The 18,003-nt window shown below is 40.0% G+C and overlaps 1 protein-coding gene across 1 annotated transcript; it reads right to left on the bottom strand.

Annotated features, from left to right (window-relative positions):
• Window positions 1–5,422: 5,422 nt before the first annotated feature.
• Window positions 5,423–16,721, bottom strand: capn12 (calpain 12). Its single transcript, XM_077542039.1, has 22 exons — window positions 16,348–16,721; window positions 15,485–15,554; window positions 15,071–15,189; window positions 12,815–12,948; window positions 12,554–12,725; window positions 11,474–11,554; window positions 11,187–11,275; window positions 11,020–11,097; window positions 10,770–10,933; window positions 9,622–9,884; window positions 9,535–9,546; window positions 9,389–9,468; window positions 9,188–9,310; window positions 8,916–8,952; window positions 8,770–8,841; window positions 8,329–8,374; window positions 7,967–8,028; window positions 7,458–7,526; window positions 6,116–6,194; window positions 5,925–6,041; window positions 5,777–5,829; window positions 5,423–5,677 (listed from the first exon to the last, which is right to left on the bottom strand). Exons 1-22 carry the CDS (start codon window positions 16,543–16,545, stop codon window positions 5,651–5,653), a joined length of 2,145 nt encoding a protein of 714 aa, XP_077398165.1. The 5' UTR covers window positions 16,546–16,721; the 3' UTR covers window positions 5,423–5,650.
• Window positions 16,722–18,003: the final 1,282 nt, after the last annotated feature.

The raw sequence follows: 18,003 nt of genomic DNA, 5'->3' as shown, positions 1-18,003 counted from the left end.
TTTACATCATTTATTGCGAAATTTTAAAAGTAATATTTTTGGTTAATCGATTACATTATAGAACTATATCAAATTAGCATTAGCAAGTTTGACATTTACTGTGGAGCATAGTCAGATTAGCCCCCATTTATCCCTGCTCTAAAAAATACAATTGACAAGTATACTTGTCAAAGGCAGTGAATGAGTTAAGAGCCTTATTGTTTTGTGTGCCTGCGTGATTCTGACGAGGACACTAAAGGCACTTTTTCGTGATACTGAGCCAACTTCTGCTTATACAGTGACAAATGTTATTAAAACATTGTCAGGACACTTCAAAAAAGTTGTATGATCATAACCGCTTTGAGTCAGGAACAAATGATTGCAAATAGAATTGATCTCAGTGGGACATGTTTTGAAAGTGCCTGTGAAGAACCGGTTTGCTCACGCACACTTAACGACGTGATCCTGAGTTATGTCGCTCGAGGATGTTTACCGGCACACACAAACAAGCTTGATGTGTTCATGAAGTGCGCAAGTGAATTTCTTGCAAGATGCTGCTCCAGCTGCGGGCCATTCAGCCGTACGGCGCGCAAGCATACGCGGCTGACGGCAGCAGCAAGTTGACATTTGCCAAATCAGAGATAGATGATATCACACTTCTCCATCTCAGCACACTTGATGATGGAAACGCACAATTATGATTATTAAGAGCTGTAAGTTCTGACAGCTACAGTCAGACAGAGGTACCTTAACAACTTACAGCAGTGATTACCAACCCTTTTTTTTGGGGGGGGGGGGGGGGGGGCTTGTGAACGTAACACAACTGATTATTAAATGAATATTTCAACATTTCATTCTCAAGTATTCTTTTTAACTCAAACATAAAAATAAGTATGCTGTCTTGAAAGTAAGTACAGTAATATAAATTCAAAAAATACTCATCAGAATAACTAAACCCACCCATAGCTCTTATTATGGTTGCTACAATAAATAAATAAATAAATAAAAATAAAAGAACAAAAAACAGTAGCTCCTTTGAGTCCCCATTAAACATTTTAATCAGGAACAAAGCACATAAGAATATTCTGTATATTACAGCTCTAAGATGACCTTTTTTGAAATATGTGGGTTCATAAAAACAGCATTTTATCTTCATGGAATACAATCTATGGTAATTAATTAATTGAAAAATGTAACCATCAAAAATGTTCAAAAAACAAACAAAATATGAAATGAAATATACTTTGAAAATCCACCACAATGAACCACAAGAATGCCCATTGAACTATTTTTCCCATAATATGTTTTCTCTTGAAATGTATTGCTTTTTTTTTTCTTGGAAAGAAATTAGGACTTTCTTGGAATAAACCTCATAACACTAATTTTCTCGTAATTTTACATTTGCCCCCTTTTCAGTGTAACTCAAATGTTTTCTTGTAATCTCAAATATAATGATAGTGATTATCATTTTCTGAAATGTTTTTGCAGTTTGAAAACCAATGACGTACATCATTAACTTTCAAGGATGAAAATGTATTTGAGTGAGTGCCCTATCAAGGGTGAAATCCAATTGACATGTAGGAAATGTACTTTTGTAAAAGCTTGATTTCAACATCTGTATTAGGAGTGTGACAATATATATCGATATCGCGATAAATCGTTATACTTTGTCTCCCGATAGATTATCAACATGCCTACGCAAGTTTGGCGATATTTGTAGTTAATAACCAGCCACTGTAACGGCTCCATTGTTCATGACTTATTGAGCAATTACTTGGCGGGCCGCTAGGGGGAGCACCTCATAAGAGTGGCGGAGAAATGGACGCAAGTCTTCAGGCAAAGAAGACTCATGAGCTTAGTTTATTATTATTATTATTATTATTATTAATTTCTTATTGTTTTTATTTATATTTTTGTTATATTATGTATTTATATTATATTTATGTATATTATTTTTATTATATGATTTTTTAAATTATTTATTATTATTATTTATTTTATTATTATTTGTATTTATTATTATTATTATTTTCTGATTAGTTTTATCGTGGATTTTTTACCTGAGCAATACATCTATAATCGCGGTATCATCATATCGCGAGAATTGTTATCGTGAGGCTTGTATCGCATATCGTATTGTGAGTTAGCCAGGGGTTCCCACCCCTAATCTATATGGATACATTATTTCATCTCGAGTTGAAACCTGAATTGGGAATGGTCAAATGCAAACACACTGCATGTGGTACCTTGAAATACTTTGCACTGTGACGAGCGCAATGTTGCTGCTCATCAAACGTGTGCGTGCTCGCTCGGTCTAAATTTGCAGACGAGAAGCCGACTTGCGCAATGGCAGCATCCACCTCCTGTCTTTACAATTTGGGCTCTGCTCTCACACTTTCCTGCAACAAGCATCAGCAGCAGCGAGCGAGCGAGCGAGCGTTCCCCAGATGCCGCCCCCGCACTATACGCTACAACTCGCCAAGCGTTATTCTTGTTATTCTTGTCATGTGGCACAAGAATAGCAGCCAGCCGCGCCAATCTCACTGTCAACGCATCATCGCGTCCCACGGGACAGCTTGGAGAGAGAGGCGGGCGGGCGGGCGAGGGAGCAGGTGGAGGGATGAGAAGAGTCAACACAGGGAAGGCCTCTCATACTTGTGTGTGACGTGAGCAAGCTACAGTGGATAGAAAAAGTCTACACACCCATGTTCAAAAATACAGCTTTTTTTTTGGATAAGGCCAAATCGGGACTATGATGATTTTTTGGATTATGAGTGCATATCCTCTTTCATCTATGTTCAACAATTAACCAACCACATATAAACTCATGTTAAATGGGAGTCAGCCACTGACCTGTACATATATATATATATATATATATATACATATATAACTGGATAGCCGATACATACAGTCCATACACGCCCGTGCAAGCCTGTATAAACTACACGCTATACATACAGATGAGACATATACAGCTCGTAGGCACTATATAATTTCTACATGTATTTAAGGCAAGTTGTGAAATGTCTGAAGCCCTCGTTTATGTTTAACTCATTTACTCCCAAAAACGTATAAATACGTTCTATTTTAAATATTACCATGCTCCCAAAGATGTAATTATACGTTTTGGCTTTGATGCAACCTCTGAACTGAAGAGAATGCGTGAAGCAATGGTAGTTATTCCAAAAACGGCCAGCAGATGGCAGCAGAGTATAAGAGATCAAAAAGCTCTTTTCCCCATTATTTTAAACAGATTTGTGAATAATGATGAAACTTAGCCATGTTCTCATGCTAATTGATGCAAAATGGAAACAGCTAGAAATAGACTTTTTTTTTTTTTTTTTCCCTGATGAAAGAAGAGACTTTAATCTTTCTTTTGGTCGGTTCCATGTTTTTATAGCAATAGGACACAATATGCTTTGGGCCTTGCAAAATCAGTCAAAATCCAGCAAAACAACGAAAATGTCCTGGGAGTGAATGAGTTAATAAATGTAAAACAGAATAGATCATGCTGTTTCTACCAAGTACTGTCTCAAATGTTGGATCCTATAAACGTATAGGATTGTATGGCGAGAAAGGTTTCTTGGGAGGAGCAATATGGCAGCCTCGCCACCTCAAAAATCTTGGCCTCTCGGCTATCCAGTCATATATAGATCAGTGGAGTCAGCCCACCTACCACCATTGAAAATGTCTCTAATTAACCTCAAATCAAGTTGAGCTCTTCTTGAAGGTGATTCTTGACATTATGATCATATTTGAAAGAGTCATATGGACATTATACAGATGTGAGTTACCCGACATCATTTACTTAGACATTTTAGAGGCTCTTTTATTGTTTTGACAGTTAAGAAGTTTTGTAATTTTTTTTTTTTTATTATTTCTGGCATGTTTTGTTGATGATAAAATGGACTTTTGCGCAGGAATTTTTCATTTCCTGTCCTCATCCCTCCGTCAGGATGCCGCTGAGGCGTGCGTTGACCTCATCATGAACACAAGGTGGTGTGAGAGCAGCAAAGCATTTATTAATAGCAGAAAGCATGAGGACATTGAGTGTGTAAGAGGGAGGAGGATGCAAATTGTGCGACTCAGACACTAGAGAGAACAGGATGAGTGAGGGTGGTGGTGGGGGTGGGGGTGACTGCATGTAATGAGGGATGATGGAGGGAGTGAGCGCGTGTTGACGCTGAGCGTGGCGTCAGTGCGATAAGAATAGCGTGTAACGCTGCTGAGCCATCAGCCTCACATTCACACTCAGGCAAGCAGCGTGTGTGCCAGTCAATGAGTTTTTCATATCGACGCTCGAGTGCATGATGAGTAAACTGTTGAGGCCGCCGTCATGCTTGTTACGAGCTACAGTGGATAGAATCAAGGCGACGTGTCCGAATGCCGGCTTTCTGTCAAATGAAAATTGACAGTGATAAATCAATTCAAAACTTTGCACAACACTAATGTGATCTACAACCGAGGTTATTCTAGTTAACTAAAACAAAAAACAAAAATTAAAACTAAAATTCAAAAAACAAATTTTAACAAAATAAAATAAAAATTAAAATACTTTTGAAAAAAACGAAAACTAAGTGAAACTGCATTTTATGTTTGCAAAACTAACAATAATTATAGCAAAAATATTCTTCGCTTTAGTCTTTGGCTATTAATTTAAAGAGATACTTTACTTATTTAGCCATTTTTGGCAGTCAAACAATATATTGCCTATAATAAATTTGATATTTTCATTGTTTTTCATGTATAATTAGTAACTTTAAGAACACATTTTGCAACTAGCTGTCGACTGAAAATAACATCACAAGGGCTCAGGTAACCAATCACATCTCAGCTTGTGAATGTCACATGACCAAACCTAGAAAACAGGTGAGCTGTGATGTCATTTTCAGTCGACAGCAAGTTGCAAAATGTGGCTTTTATTGTTTTAATATTGCTGATTATGGCTTTTTTATTTTATTTTATTTTTTACTTGATCTGAGGAAATATTCTAATATTTTGAGATAGGATATTTGAGTTTTCTTAAGCTGTAAGCCATAATCAGCAATATTAAAATAATAAAAGCCTTGCAATATTTCAGTTGATTTGTAATGAATCCAGAATGTATGACATTTCTTCTTATTCAATTGCATTACAGAAAATAATGGACTATCACAATATTCTAATTTTCTGAAACAGTCCTGTATGCTATGAGGATCCGAATACCTGTCAAAAAAAATTCAGGCTTCTGCTCGAAAAGCAAAAAAATACTCAGAAGAGGTGAAGTTTATTTGGGCTCAATGTCGGGCACTTCAAATGGTGACAGTTGTGTGCTGACTCCAATTTGGAATGAGTTCATTACCAACACAGCCAAAACTTCAGTTATAAGAGGGTGTGCATACTTGTGCAACCACATGATTTCAGTTGTTAATTTTATACAAATATTTCTTTAAAAGTCACATTAACGGGGGAGAAGGTTTTTAAATCATTTATTTTAGTGTCATCGTTTGTTTTTTCTTTCACAAAAACCTGATATTTGAACAGGGGTGTGTAGACTTTTGAAATACACTGTAGGGGCAAAGAAGTCATTGTTAGGGGGGGTTGCGCGAGTGAGTGCATGCGCGTCCGCGTCAGTGTGTGAAATCAACGACGTTGCGCTGTGCCGGGTCCACACGGAGACAGACGCTGGTCACAGCGGCAGAAAGCGAACGAGCCACTAGGATGGACAAAAAAAAAAAAAAAAAAAGTGCCAGAGAGAGTGAGATCACGCTGAGCTGGACTTTGCAGTAAGATGCGCGCAAGTGATGATACTCACAGCATTGATGCCGACGTCTTTCACCCCGCTGCTCTTCTCCCATTCGTACAGCGCTGACGAGAGAAAAGGCAAGAAATGACTTTGCGCAACATGCACGCATGCACAAAAAATAAAAAAAAAGTTGTTTGTTGAAAAATGTGTGCGTTACCAAAAAGCTTGCGCAGGCGGCTGACAGCGGCAACAAAATGTTGGAAGGGCAAGTGAAGCTCTCCGGATGCAAAGCGCTCATACAGCAGCTGGACCACTTTGGCGTCACATTTCATCCCTGACACATAAGAAGAGACGTGCAGTGGTTACATATTGCGCAACTCTCATGCGCATGTGAGTGCGTGTGCGTACCCACGGCTTGCAGAGCTGCGCTGAGTTCGAAAGGACTCATGGTGCCAGAAGAGTCCTCATCAAATTGGAAAAAGATGGACTGAAAACAGACACAGGCTCTTTGTTCAAGCTTTACATATTTCTTGCATGTCCAAGAGTAGAAAATGGTACTTTCAAAATGCAAGCGATGAATCAATCAATCAATCAATCAATCAGGCCGTTTTGGGATTAAACGTGTTTGAGGTCAGCTCTCTCAGGAATTCAGATGTACGTATGTTCAAACATTTGATCAGAAAATCTGCAGGTGTTAGAAAATTACACCTTACCTTCAATTTAAAAAAACAAACAAACACTAAAATCATGTTTTCTTTCTAACATTATACTTATTGATCATTTTAAAGAGGAAGTCAACACCCCCATTTTTTTCTTTTTTGACTCTATATTCTATGCAGCCCCACTCGTCTAGACATGGAAGTCTGGTTAATATTGTATTAATTAGGGATGTAATGATAAGGGGAATATCGTGATTAAAACTGCCACAATATCATCGTTTTCATGTTCACGATATTTAAAAGGAACACATCTGTTTAAAAAAAAAAAAAAAAAAAGTCAGTTTGACTTCCATTTGTGATTTTCTAGCACCCTCTGGTGGCTATTTTTTTGTGCAATTTGATTTTCATTAGGGATGTTTTTGGCCCCTCTATGTTTAAAGGGATACTTCACTTATTTAGCCATTGTTGGCAGTCAAACATTAATATTTTGCCTATAATAAATTTGAATATGAGTTAAGCAGCAAAATGCAGCCATTTTGATCCATCTTAGTGGGGCGGCCGTTTTGCCACTTGCTGTCAGCTGAAGATGACATCACAGTTGCTTCGGGTCTCAGGTAACAACCAATCACAGCGCAAGCTCAGAAAATAGATAAATCTGTGAGAAACTGTGACGTCGTCTTCAGTCTACAGCCACTGGCAAAATGGCCGCCCCCGTGATGGATAAAAATGGCTGCATTTTGTTGCTTAACTCATATTCCACAAATATAATATTCATCTGGATGTCATGTTTAGACTAGTGCTGTCACATATAACATATTATCAAGAAATATTTAAGGTTGACTTAAACTTTAATTAGCCTTTACATTCACAGTAATTGTCATATTGTTAGCCTAGTAGCATAATTGCTAATTAGTGGCAATAGGGGCACTTGCTTAGGAATTACCACCACCTGCAGGACTCGAGTTAGAGATATGGCAAATTAGTGGGAATGTCATCTGAACATTTTTTTCTTTTCTTTTTTTAAACATTCAATTCAGATAGCATTAATAAAGTGGTGTGACATACACGCACGCACATAGAGCATTTGTTACCTGCAGGTGGCGTAGATCAGACAGCAAGGCTTCTGTTTGCTGACGGTTCAGACTGGCTCGTCCTTTGGTCTGATCAGCACAGTTAAGAATAACTCAACAGGCGAAAGGAAGACAATTAATTAAAGGGCAAAAATAACGACTTTAGGAATGGAAGTGGCTCGTATTACCGCTCTGATTGGTTGGCCACCACCAGCCCACACTATACAAAGTTAGCTGGCACAAGCTCCAGCTGATGAGAATGGGGTCATGCGGGGTCACCAGGTGGATGATGACACAATGTTGATGACGAAGGCACCGTATGAGGCCACTGCCTCCATCATTGTTTGTCCTCACCTAGCCATGAAATGCTTGCCGTTGTGTGATCAAAAATGTGACGTGTGTCAGGCAGCATGGAAATGAAGGGCACTCGGCTGGCGTCCGTTTCAGGACCAAAACGCTCACTGTGACAAAGTCATTGGCAACTTGGATGAGGTGGGATTTAGTGACATCACCTCTGTGAAAAAGGATACGTCCTCCCCAAAAATCAGCTGCCTGCATGTCTCCAGCGGCAGCTGGTAATCTTTGTCCAGAACTGACAATGACAAGAAAGTGGGAAAGTCATCAGCGCGGGATGATGTGAGGACGAGGGCAAGTCAAGTCTACGACAACTCTGAAATAAGCTTCAGTTACGCCATCGGACAGGAAGTGATCAGCTTCCGTCTAGACTGGCGACCTCGGTCACTTCCTCAGGCTTGAGCACGTTGCGACGACGTCGCCACCTAGTGGCGACCGAGGGCGGAGCAGCTGGCAGCAAAACCTCAACTCATTTTGATATCCATCTAATATATACACAACAAACACACATGACTTCCAACATGATCTCAAAAGTCACCTGAGTTGAAAAGCTTCATCAGCTCCTTGGAGTTCAGCCTGTCGTCCTACGTGATAAAAAATAAAAAAATTAGTAGACAGCAATGAGACATTTAGAAACACATACAGTATCTTGACTTAAAAGGGACATTCATGAAAAGTGTCATTTTTATTATTTGTATACTAATAATTGGGTCGCTAGTCTCTCGGTTGAGTGCCTGCTGGGGGGAATGGCACCCACCTGAGATGGTTAGACACCTGCTTATTGTTTTAATAATCAATAATAATAATAATAATAATTGTTTTAATAAAATGTAATAATTAAAAATGTTTTAATAAATTAATAATTTAAATAAAGTAATATAAGTTTTAATAATTTAATAATAATTGTAATAATGTTTTAAATGTTAATAATTTGATCATAATAATTTAATAATAAAATTATTTAATAATCGGTACTTACTGGTCCAGCCTCTTCTTCAAAAGTCCTCAGAATCCTCATTTTATCCTCTGGTGCAACCGGACTGGCCATCACCTGTTTGACACAAACTGTTTGTCTCATTCCACTCGTTTCTCAAGGCATCACTAATATGAAGCCGATATTCTTACCGGGAGGTAGCTCGAGGAGCACGAAAAGTCCTGAGTCCTAAAACGTAAAATATGAAAATAAGTCATTAATGTTTGTGTGGATGGATTCATTGTCATCTGATCGTGGTTGAACTGAGCTAATCTTCAATAGCATCCCCCCCCAAGCCAGAACATTATCATGAGATGATTCTGTCTTTACAAAGATAGTAATGCTAGCTTTCTTTTAATTAATACATTTGATATTTTTTGGAAAAGGAAGGCACCATTTTTGACGCAATTTCCAACGTTCTCACCCCAAACTGTTGGCAGTCTTGGAGAAGATGCGGACAAAGAACTCTCCGGGCTGGTTGGGCCGATAGGTGGACACCACAAGGACGTAGTGACCCGGGTCAAGGTGCACTTTCCTCCACACGGCCCTGCAGGATATTGACCCGTGCTCTACTAAATATGCATGATCATTTCAATCAATCTTCACATTGGAGTAAAGCTTTTACCTTTGAGCCCGATATTTCCCCGACCGACCAACTGGACGGTTTTTCATGAAGAAGTTTCGGTCCAGACAAATGCCCTGAAGCTGTATGAAATAGTCAAATCGAATTCAATGAAATGAAATGACACCAACAAGAAATTGTTGACCAACCTCGGGAGGAACCTGAAAAAAACAAACCCAAAAGAAAAAGTGTCAGTCCCACGAGTGAAAGTGGAATGTGGGCCGATTTTTTGGGACCTTGTAGATGTGAAAGCCGACGTAGAGGAAGTTCACTTGGTCTTTGCGCCGACGGTCTTTCTGCAGGATTTCCACCAGCAGCGTGCACTTCTTGCCTTTCATCTTCTGCTTCTCCGTCTTCTTGCTCTCATTGGTGCCGCTCTCCTCCTCCTCCTCCTCCTCCTCCTCCTCCTCGCCGTCTTCCTCGTCCTCCTCATCTTCCTCATCCGGCTGGTCCTGCTCCGTGAGGACCAGCTGAAACTGAGGGTTCTTCCAAAAGGAGCCTAAGCAGTGATGAAAAGTGGAAAAAAAAAAATCATCTCCTATTCAGCTCTGGCAAAAACTACAAGACCACTGCAAAATAATCTATTTTGTCTATTTACAGTTTGGGATGTAACAATAACGGCAATATCGTGATATTAAAACTGCCACAATATATCGTCGTCGTCATGTCACAATATTAAAAGAAGCACATTTGTTCCAAAAGTTGCGGTGATTTCCATTTGTGCAGTTCTAGCACCCTCTGGTGGCTACTTTTTTTTAGTGCAGTTTCATTTTCATAAGACATGTTTTTGCCCTTCTATGTTTCAAATCCACGCTAATAATCAAATGAAGGGGAACGTATTATGCTTGTGAAGCGAGTTAATATGTGTCGGAACTCAATGTGTGCGTGCATTAGCATGTAAGTGCCTCAATATTGTTATTAGAGATTGTAGGAGCTACAATCTCTAATAATATTGAGGCACTTACATGCATTGCTGTCATGTAGAAAAGCACAATATTGTGTGTGGGTTTATTTTTTTAGTATGAGCTCATTTTTTTACAATATTATGACCTTTTAGTGTATCAGCAACCTCCCCACAATACCGTGATAATTATGTTATCGTGATCGTGATAAAATATTGTGATGTTTGGCTATCGTTACATCCCTATTTACTGTATAGGTATATCTTTGAGTAACATAAACAACTACACACAAAATAAAGTAAGTACCAAATTTAAAATACAAATTTCAGAATTTCGAGCAGTGTTTCGCAAAACGGACTAAAAAGATGTCCATCAATTTCAAAGGAGAAAGACGATTTGAGACACGAGGGTTGTTTTCTGAGTTATGAGGTCATTGTTTGTTTTTTCTTTCCAGAGGTGTATACTTGATGCGGAGTACATACGGTTGTATTTCCGGCTTCCGCCGGCTGAGCTCCCTTTCAGCCACAATCCGTCATGCTCATTGATGGTCCATTTGGACGAGTTTGTTCCCTCCACAAGGCTGTCAGGGTTGACACTGCAGAGCTCCACAAAGTCAAACTTGTTGCAGAAATCATCAGCGCTCATCCTGTTCCGGGTCACATCATCAACATTTAGCAAGTATTACAGAGTACAAATTCCACTCGCTTTCTTTCTTTCACTTTTCACGCTCACCAGAACTCTCCATCTTCCCTGCGTTTCATTTCAAGTCTCTCTTTCTCCTCTTTAAATACGTTGACCCATTTTTTGCTCCTGCGATGGCACAAGGAGACGATCGCAATTTTTCAATGTCATCGATTGATCAGTGGCTTAAGTCCCAACGCAAACACGCATGTCCTCACGTGTCACTCCAGGGTCCACGGTACTCAGTGAAGCCCCACGGATTCCTCAGCCTCACGAGCAAAATCTCATCGGCCTCATGCCTCACCTGAAAAGGCAACAAATCAACATCATTTGTCATCAAATCACATTTTTTTTGGGAGTGAAGCCCAGTTGTGTTTCGAGGAAGATCAAAGATGTTCAAATTTGCAGGTCATGTTGAACTCAACTGAGAGGATGAAACAAAATGATTTGTCAGCATAAACTGATCACATTTTGATGTTACGTAACAACTTGCGATACTTTCCTGGTCAGTGTCGGTGATGGCGTAGGCGTGGCCCTTGATCAGCCCGTCGGCATTTACTTTGCTAACCTCCTTGTAGCTGTTGGCCTGCAGAAGAGAAAAAAAAATACTTGCCTGTCGTGGATGTCTCACACAAAAGTGAGATCACCCCTCATACTTCTTCAGAGATTCAATTACATCTTTTGATGTTAAAACGTTGAAGAAAATAACACTTTGACACAATGAAAAGTAATCATCGTACAGCTAATATAACAACAATGTCACTCAATATACAGCCATTAATAGCTAAATTCCTGTTCCAGTCATTTTTCTTCCCAGGGTCACATGACTCATATTTTTACAACTTGGTCTCAGAGTGAAACCATGAATGAAAACCGATACTAGTCTGTGACGTAGTGAAGCAGAGCATGAGCCCCTCCCTCCGGAAACTGGAGCCACGGGGCAATATATTGCAATATGAAAATGACCCTGAATGAAATGAGTGCTATCTTGCTAAAGAGATGTGATGGACTGAGCAAGCACGTCTCCAGACCTAAACATCTCTGGGGCACCCTCAAACGGAAGGTACCTCAGGCCTCGAATGTCCGCCAGTTCCGGACGTCATATATTGACACTTTCGCTATTTTTATATTCTCCTGGCTGTTTTACTGGATTTTAGCATTAGAATATAGCTAAGTTTCATCATTATTCTCAAATCTATTTAGAATTGTGAGTGAAAGCGCTTTTTTTTTTTTCAACATGGCCCTGGCTGATCTCTTAAAATCTGCTGCCACCTGCTGGCCGTTTATGTAATAGTTGAGAAGCTGCATCAAAGCCTTCTGCATGCACTAGCGTAAAAAAAAAAAAAAAAAAAAAAAAAAGATTAAAAAAAACGTATAAATACATCTTTCGGACACTTAAAACATTTAAAATAGAACGTATTTATACGTTTTTGGGAGCAAATGAGTTAAGAGGTGCGCTCACTTTTGTTGCCAGGGGAGGCTGTGTTTTCAGTTGTTTTGAGGGAACCCTGACTTCAGTGTTGCCCCATGAAATGATGAGAATGGAATATGTGCAGAAATGGATTTGTCGCCATCTGTCACATACCTCAATAAAGCAGCTGAGCAGGCTGCCTCGGGTGAGGGCGGACGTCAGCAACCTCCAGAAGACGCGAGGCGCGTGCGAGGAGGCGGGCAGCGAGTACGCGATGCCCCCCGTGAAATCCTCCATCCCCTCCGAAATGTTGCCGCCTCTCAGGCTTCCGTACGACCCCATTAACCTAAAACAAGGACGAAAAGGGGCGGGGCCGCCGCGTCAGACGCACTAACGCGGGCGGGCATATGCTCGGAAGTGGCGGGCGGCACCGACTTGGCGTAGGCCTTCTCCACCAGGGCGCTCCAGTACTCGTTGCGGGCGTGCGAGTAGCTGAAGAGCAGACGGCCCTCTCGCACGGGCAGCCGGTCATCCACAACCACCTCCACCCACTCGCCATACTGCCAGAACTACACGGCAGACGACAACCGCCGTTCACATGAATCACGCATGAAGTGGAGGGAAATGACATCAAAGCGTTTCATTTAAACACTTGTCAACCGATCTAGATTGAGCCTCAAGATCACGTCCAATTGCGCAAGACTGACAGCGAAAGTTGGGCTGTGAAATGAGTGAAGTGATAAAGCGCACACTTTTCTGGTGCTTTTAAATGCAGCACTGGCAGTGGTTGGGACGCAGGGCGCGTTCTCGAGCGGCCTGCATCTGTGGGCGTGTATATGTCAGTGGGTATTTATTTATTCACTACCTGCATGCCCGGACGTCTCTCAAATCACCATGACAGGGCAAAATGAGTTTACAGTCCTGCAAGTTAAGTCATGTCGCATTCTCGTTAGGAGGCTCCAAAGGGCCTCTGCATGCCCCCCCCCCCCCAAGAGGAAAAACAGCTCATAGCGTTAAATTGTTCAAGAATCTTTGATAAGAATGTGAACGTGCCTCAACGTTGAGCATTCCCATAACATAACCTCCTGATAATTAAATACATTTTTTTTGTAAGCCCAAGTAATAACACTTTTTATATCTGTCGTGTCTATATATGATAAGCATGTGAAGGAGCTACGTAAGCTTCAGCTGTCACCAATGTTTAACTGATTGGAACCAATATTACTACGTCTACTTTTTCACGTATATTTTTCCACTAAAGAATTAAATGATTGAGTATTTTATGGTAGTTTTATAATTAAATAATGCTGCAAAGAAGTTGTAAGTAAGTAGTTTATTTTGGTGGGTGGATGGTTGGCTACTAGGTACTTGGTTGGTTGGTTGGTTGGTAATATTGTTAGGTTAGTTAAATAGGTACTAGTTAGGCAGGTAGCTCGGTTCGTTTGGTGGGTGTTTAGTAGCTACTTGTTAGATATGTAGGTTGGCTGTTAATATGAAGGAAGGTATTATGTAGGTAAGTTGGTAGGTAGGTAGGAAGGTGGGCAAGTAGATTGGTTGGTTTGGTGAGTACTTGGTTTGTTTGTTGGTTAGTTGGTTGGTTGATTGGTGTGAAAGATGGTAAGGAATATTGGTAGGTTGGTAGGTACTAGGTACCCAAGTAGCAGCTTGAGTAGGTTTGGTGAATAGTTTGCATGTACTTGGTTGGTTGGTTGGTTGGTTGGTTGGTTGGTTGGTTGGTTGGTTGGTTGGTAGGAAAGTAAGGAACGGCGGTGTGCTTGTTGGGTACTAGGTAGGCAGGTAGCTTGTTTGTTTGGTTGGTTGGTTGGTTGGTTGGTTGGTTGGTTGGTTGGTTGGAAAGTAAGGAACGGCGGTGTGCTTGTTGGGTACTAGGTAGGATGGTAGCTTGGTTGGTTGGTTGGTTGGTTGGTTGGAAAGTAAGGAACGGTGGTGTGCTTGTTGGGTACTAGGTAGGATGGTAGCTTGGTTGGTTGGTTGGTTGGTTGGTTGGTAGGAAACTAAGGAATGGCGGTGTGTTTGGGTACTAGGTAGGCAGGTAGCTTGGTTGGGTTGGTGGGTGGTTGTGATAGCTATTTGTTGGCTGGTCTATTGGGGAGTAGGATGGTAAGGAATGTTGGTAGGTTGGTTAGTAGGTACTTGGCAAGTAGGTCGCTTGGTTGTTAGTTGGAAAGAAGGCATTTGAGTTTTTTGGTTGTTTCAGTTGTTTGGTAGGTAGGTATGTCTTTCCATCTGTCTGTCAAACCCTCTGTCCATCAGATCAACCGTTAGTTGGTTGATCAGTAGCTTGGTGGATAGACACAAAAATCAGTAGGTTGGTAGGTAGGTATGAAGATAAGAAAGGTAGGTAGGTTGGCATGGAAGGATGGCATTGGATAAAAAGATAGTTTGGTAGGTTGTTGGGTTACATGGGCGCAAAAGTGACAAAAGTCTGCCGATTATTTGATGACTAAAACCGGATACACATAAGACCACAGCAAGTCAGAGAGGAAATATTTGTGCTTATGTTTGCGTGAGTAATTTAGCGTTGGCAAGCTCCAAACAAGATGGAAGTCTCAGATAGCCTGACGTCGAGGGAGCTCGTAATGAGCTTTCCCTCATTAGCGGCATCATGGACGACGTCAGAGATCAGGAGGACCCTCGGTGGTCTCTCCGCTTGCTTACTGTATGACTCACCCTGAAATGGAAGATGCCGGCATAAGACTTGGACAGGCTTTGGTTGGTCGGCACCACCTTGGCAAAGAGTTTGGGGTGCATGGTGAGACAGGACAGTGCTGCCAATAGCCAGCAGTTACCTGCGGACACAAGCCAGTGGATCATCTTGCTGGAATGCAGCAGGAAATTGTTCAAACAACTGGCATAAAATCTAATAAAATTCCTCTTATTGACATTCCCTGACTACAAACACAAACCCTATTTCAGAAAGTCACATTCCACACCAAGAGAAAACATCTCTTCCATGTTGTTTTTCGCATTGGTGATGTGGTGTAAAATAAATAAATACATAAATGGTCGTTCTTACGTCACGTTTCATATTGCAGATGGTCTCATCCCATCAAGGAGGCCTATCATCATTTGTTCCATACTCACCTAGCTGACCTTGGCAGATGTCAGTGGTGCCGATGGTCCCCTCCACAAACACAGCATTCTCGCTGATGTCCTTCAAAAAAAAAAAAAAAAAAAAAGAGCATGTGCGTGACAAAGTCATGGAATGTACCAATAAAAACAATTGGGCAACTGTCATGCACACTCTCAGGACATTTTATTAGATGCAGCTGCATGGAAGAATTCATTCTACCTCTCGACCAAGACAATATTGACACATACCGTATGCCAAAAAGTATATATATATATTTTTTAGCTGCAAACTCCACCTTTAAGAAATATAATACATATTTTACATTTGTAATATAATTTGTCATCATGCTTTCTCTCAGTGGATCTCAAATGGTTTACAAGCACCACATAAAAAAAAAAAAAAAAACCTTAGCTCCCCAACTACCATGATGACAAATATAACAATAAAATAATGAATTCATAAATATAATAATAATAAAATACTAACCTTTAAGAAGTACAGTATATTTTCAATTGTTTACTACTGACATACAGTTTGAACATTAAGACGTTAAATAGCTGAAAAGAAAATAAATCATATTAAATACAATTTGTACTTAAATGTTAAAAAAAAACAGCTCATAAGATTAAATTCTTTAAAGATAATACAAGTGAATTTAAATGTATTGTACTTGAAAAGTAAAAGATGGGTAAAAAAATGGATTAAAAAAAAGAGTGCATGCATAGTAACAAGTTTCAATCTGAAGTATTTGATGATGTATGATTAAATGCTTTCATTTAAATCAGAGGGTTCGGTCTGAGAATCATTGGTCTATCAATTGAATCCACTTGTTGACTTGTTCGAAGAATCTGAAGAGGTGAAAATGTGTCGTTACCTTCGGTCTCTTCCACTTGATGGCCTTTGCGGGCTCGTCATCCTCTGGCATGCCGATGGACTTGTGCTCGGCCGGAAAGCTCACATCCGAGAACATCTCGCCCGACTTGAGACACTTTTCCACAAGACTGTTAAAGTCTTGATCCTTAAACTTGATCGGGTTCCCGAAAGAGCCCAAAGGCGCCTTCACGCTCTCCATGCTTGTCAGTCAAGTGCGAAACGCTTCAATCAGCTGTTTTGATCAACAGAGCGCGCGCACACCCGGAAAGAAAGAACAAAACAAAAAAAGAAGAGGAAGCTTCAGTAATAACTGCATGCAGCGCCCTCCTCGGTGATGCCCCAGTCAGGGAAGGAAGCGATGAGGATTGCCGGGGGGGGGGGGGGGGGGGGGTTGGGGGGGGGGGGGGGCATGTCGAACTACAGTCGCCATTATTCTTTCTGATCAGCAATCATCATCCAGTTGTCACTTCAGACAGAAACAAATGTGAACTCAAGGTTTTCAAGGACCTGAACCATTTAATTTTGCTTCTTGTTTACCGCTAGGTAGCTTGCTCTTGTTTGTATACTTACAATTTATGTAGGAAGGCAGGCTGTCAGTTTCCTGTCCGGGCACTAGATGGCAGTGTTACCCAGCTACACGTACCATGCAGCTTGCTAACTCACATGTGTCGAGCCCTGCATGTTTTCGAGGTTTCTCTACTCCAACACAGCTGATTCCATGATCACGGTCATTATCGGGCTCCCGCGGAGCTTGCTGATGAGCTGAAATATGAATCAGCTGTGTTGAACGCGGAGAAACTTCGAAAACTTGGACTTGATTGACGCCACTGTGTAGCTAACTGGTCTGACTGATGATGGCGGTCATGAGACATATGGAGGAATGACAACTATAACGTAAACAATAATATCAAACCTTGGATATATCAAAACCACAAAAACACAGAGCTCTTATTATAACAATAACAATAATAATAACACAGTGCAATTTCTGACCTTACAAAAACTTAAAAACAATGTATTGCATTATATAAAATAAATATTTGAAAAAAATGATTTATATTCTGTATGACATTTCAGGGATATATGACTTACCAAATAGTTAATTTAATATGGGAAAAAATTGTCGTATAAAATAAATTTTAATGTAAAACAAAAGTAAAATGTTTTTTAAATGCTATAAATGTATCTTTACAGAAATGACATGAAAATTAAGTGAAATGACAAAGGAAATTAAAATAAAAAATAAATAATAAATGAAAGTAAATTGAATTGACTTAAAAAAATGAATGCAATAAAATGTTATGTTTATATATCACTTTTTCATCAAGATTTTTTTAAATAAATGGAAGCTATAATATAATGTAATAAAATACCACAGAATAAAATATTAGGATTATAAAATTAATAGTTTATGCAATGCTGTTTTTTTGTTTGTTTGTTTTTTAAATACAGCACAATCATATTTACCTGACGATTAAGATGAATCGATTGGGATTTTTGCTCCCATCTCTTGTATTACGAACTCATGAGACAGCATCCCAAACACAAATCAACAAACAGCATTTGCGGTACAAGGATAGGGTGAAAATTGTAAGTAAATGAAAGGAAGAAACTGCTTGCGATGAATCGATCCCAAGCCAAATTCATCGTCTTGTTG

The sequence above is a fragment of the Festucalex cinctus genome, chromosome 13 (assembly GCF_051991245.1).
Source record: "Festucalex cinctus isolate MCC-2025b chromosome 13, RoL_Fcin_1.0, whole genome shotgun sequence".
In the NCBI taxonomy this organism is placed as follows: Eukaryota; Metazoa; Chordata; class Actinopteri; order Syngnathiformes; family Syngnathidae; genus Festucalex; species Festucalex cinctus.
This window is presented reverse-complemented; position numbering and strand designations above follow the sequence as displayed.

Coding starts and splice junctions, on each gene's coding strand:
- capn12 (XM_077542039.1), bottom strand. CDS start 16,545: ATGGAGAGCGTGAAGGCGCCTTTGGGCTCTTTCGGGAACCCGATCAAG. Junction 12,726..12,814: donor GTGGAGAAGGCCTACGCCAA/GTCGGTGCCGCC, acceptor TCCTTGTTTTAG/GTTAATGGGGTCGTACGGAA. Junction 5,830..5,924: donor CCGCCTGCGCAAGCTTTTTG/GTAACGCACACA, acceptor TTCTCTCGTCAG/CGCTGTACGAATGGGAGAAG.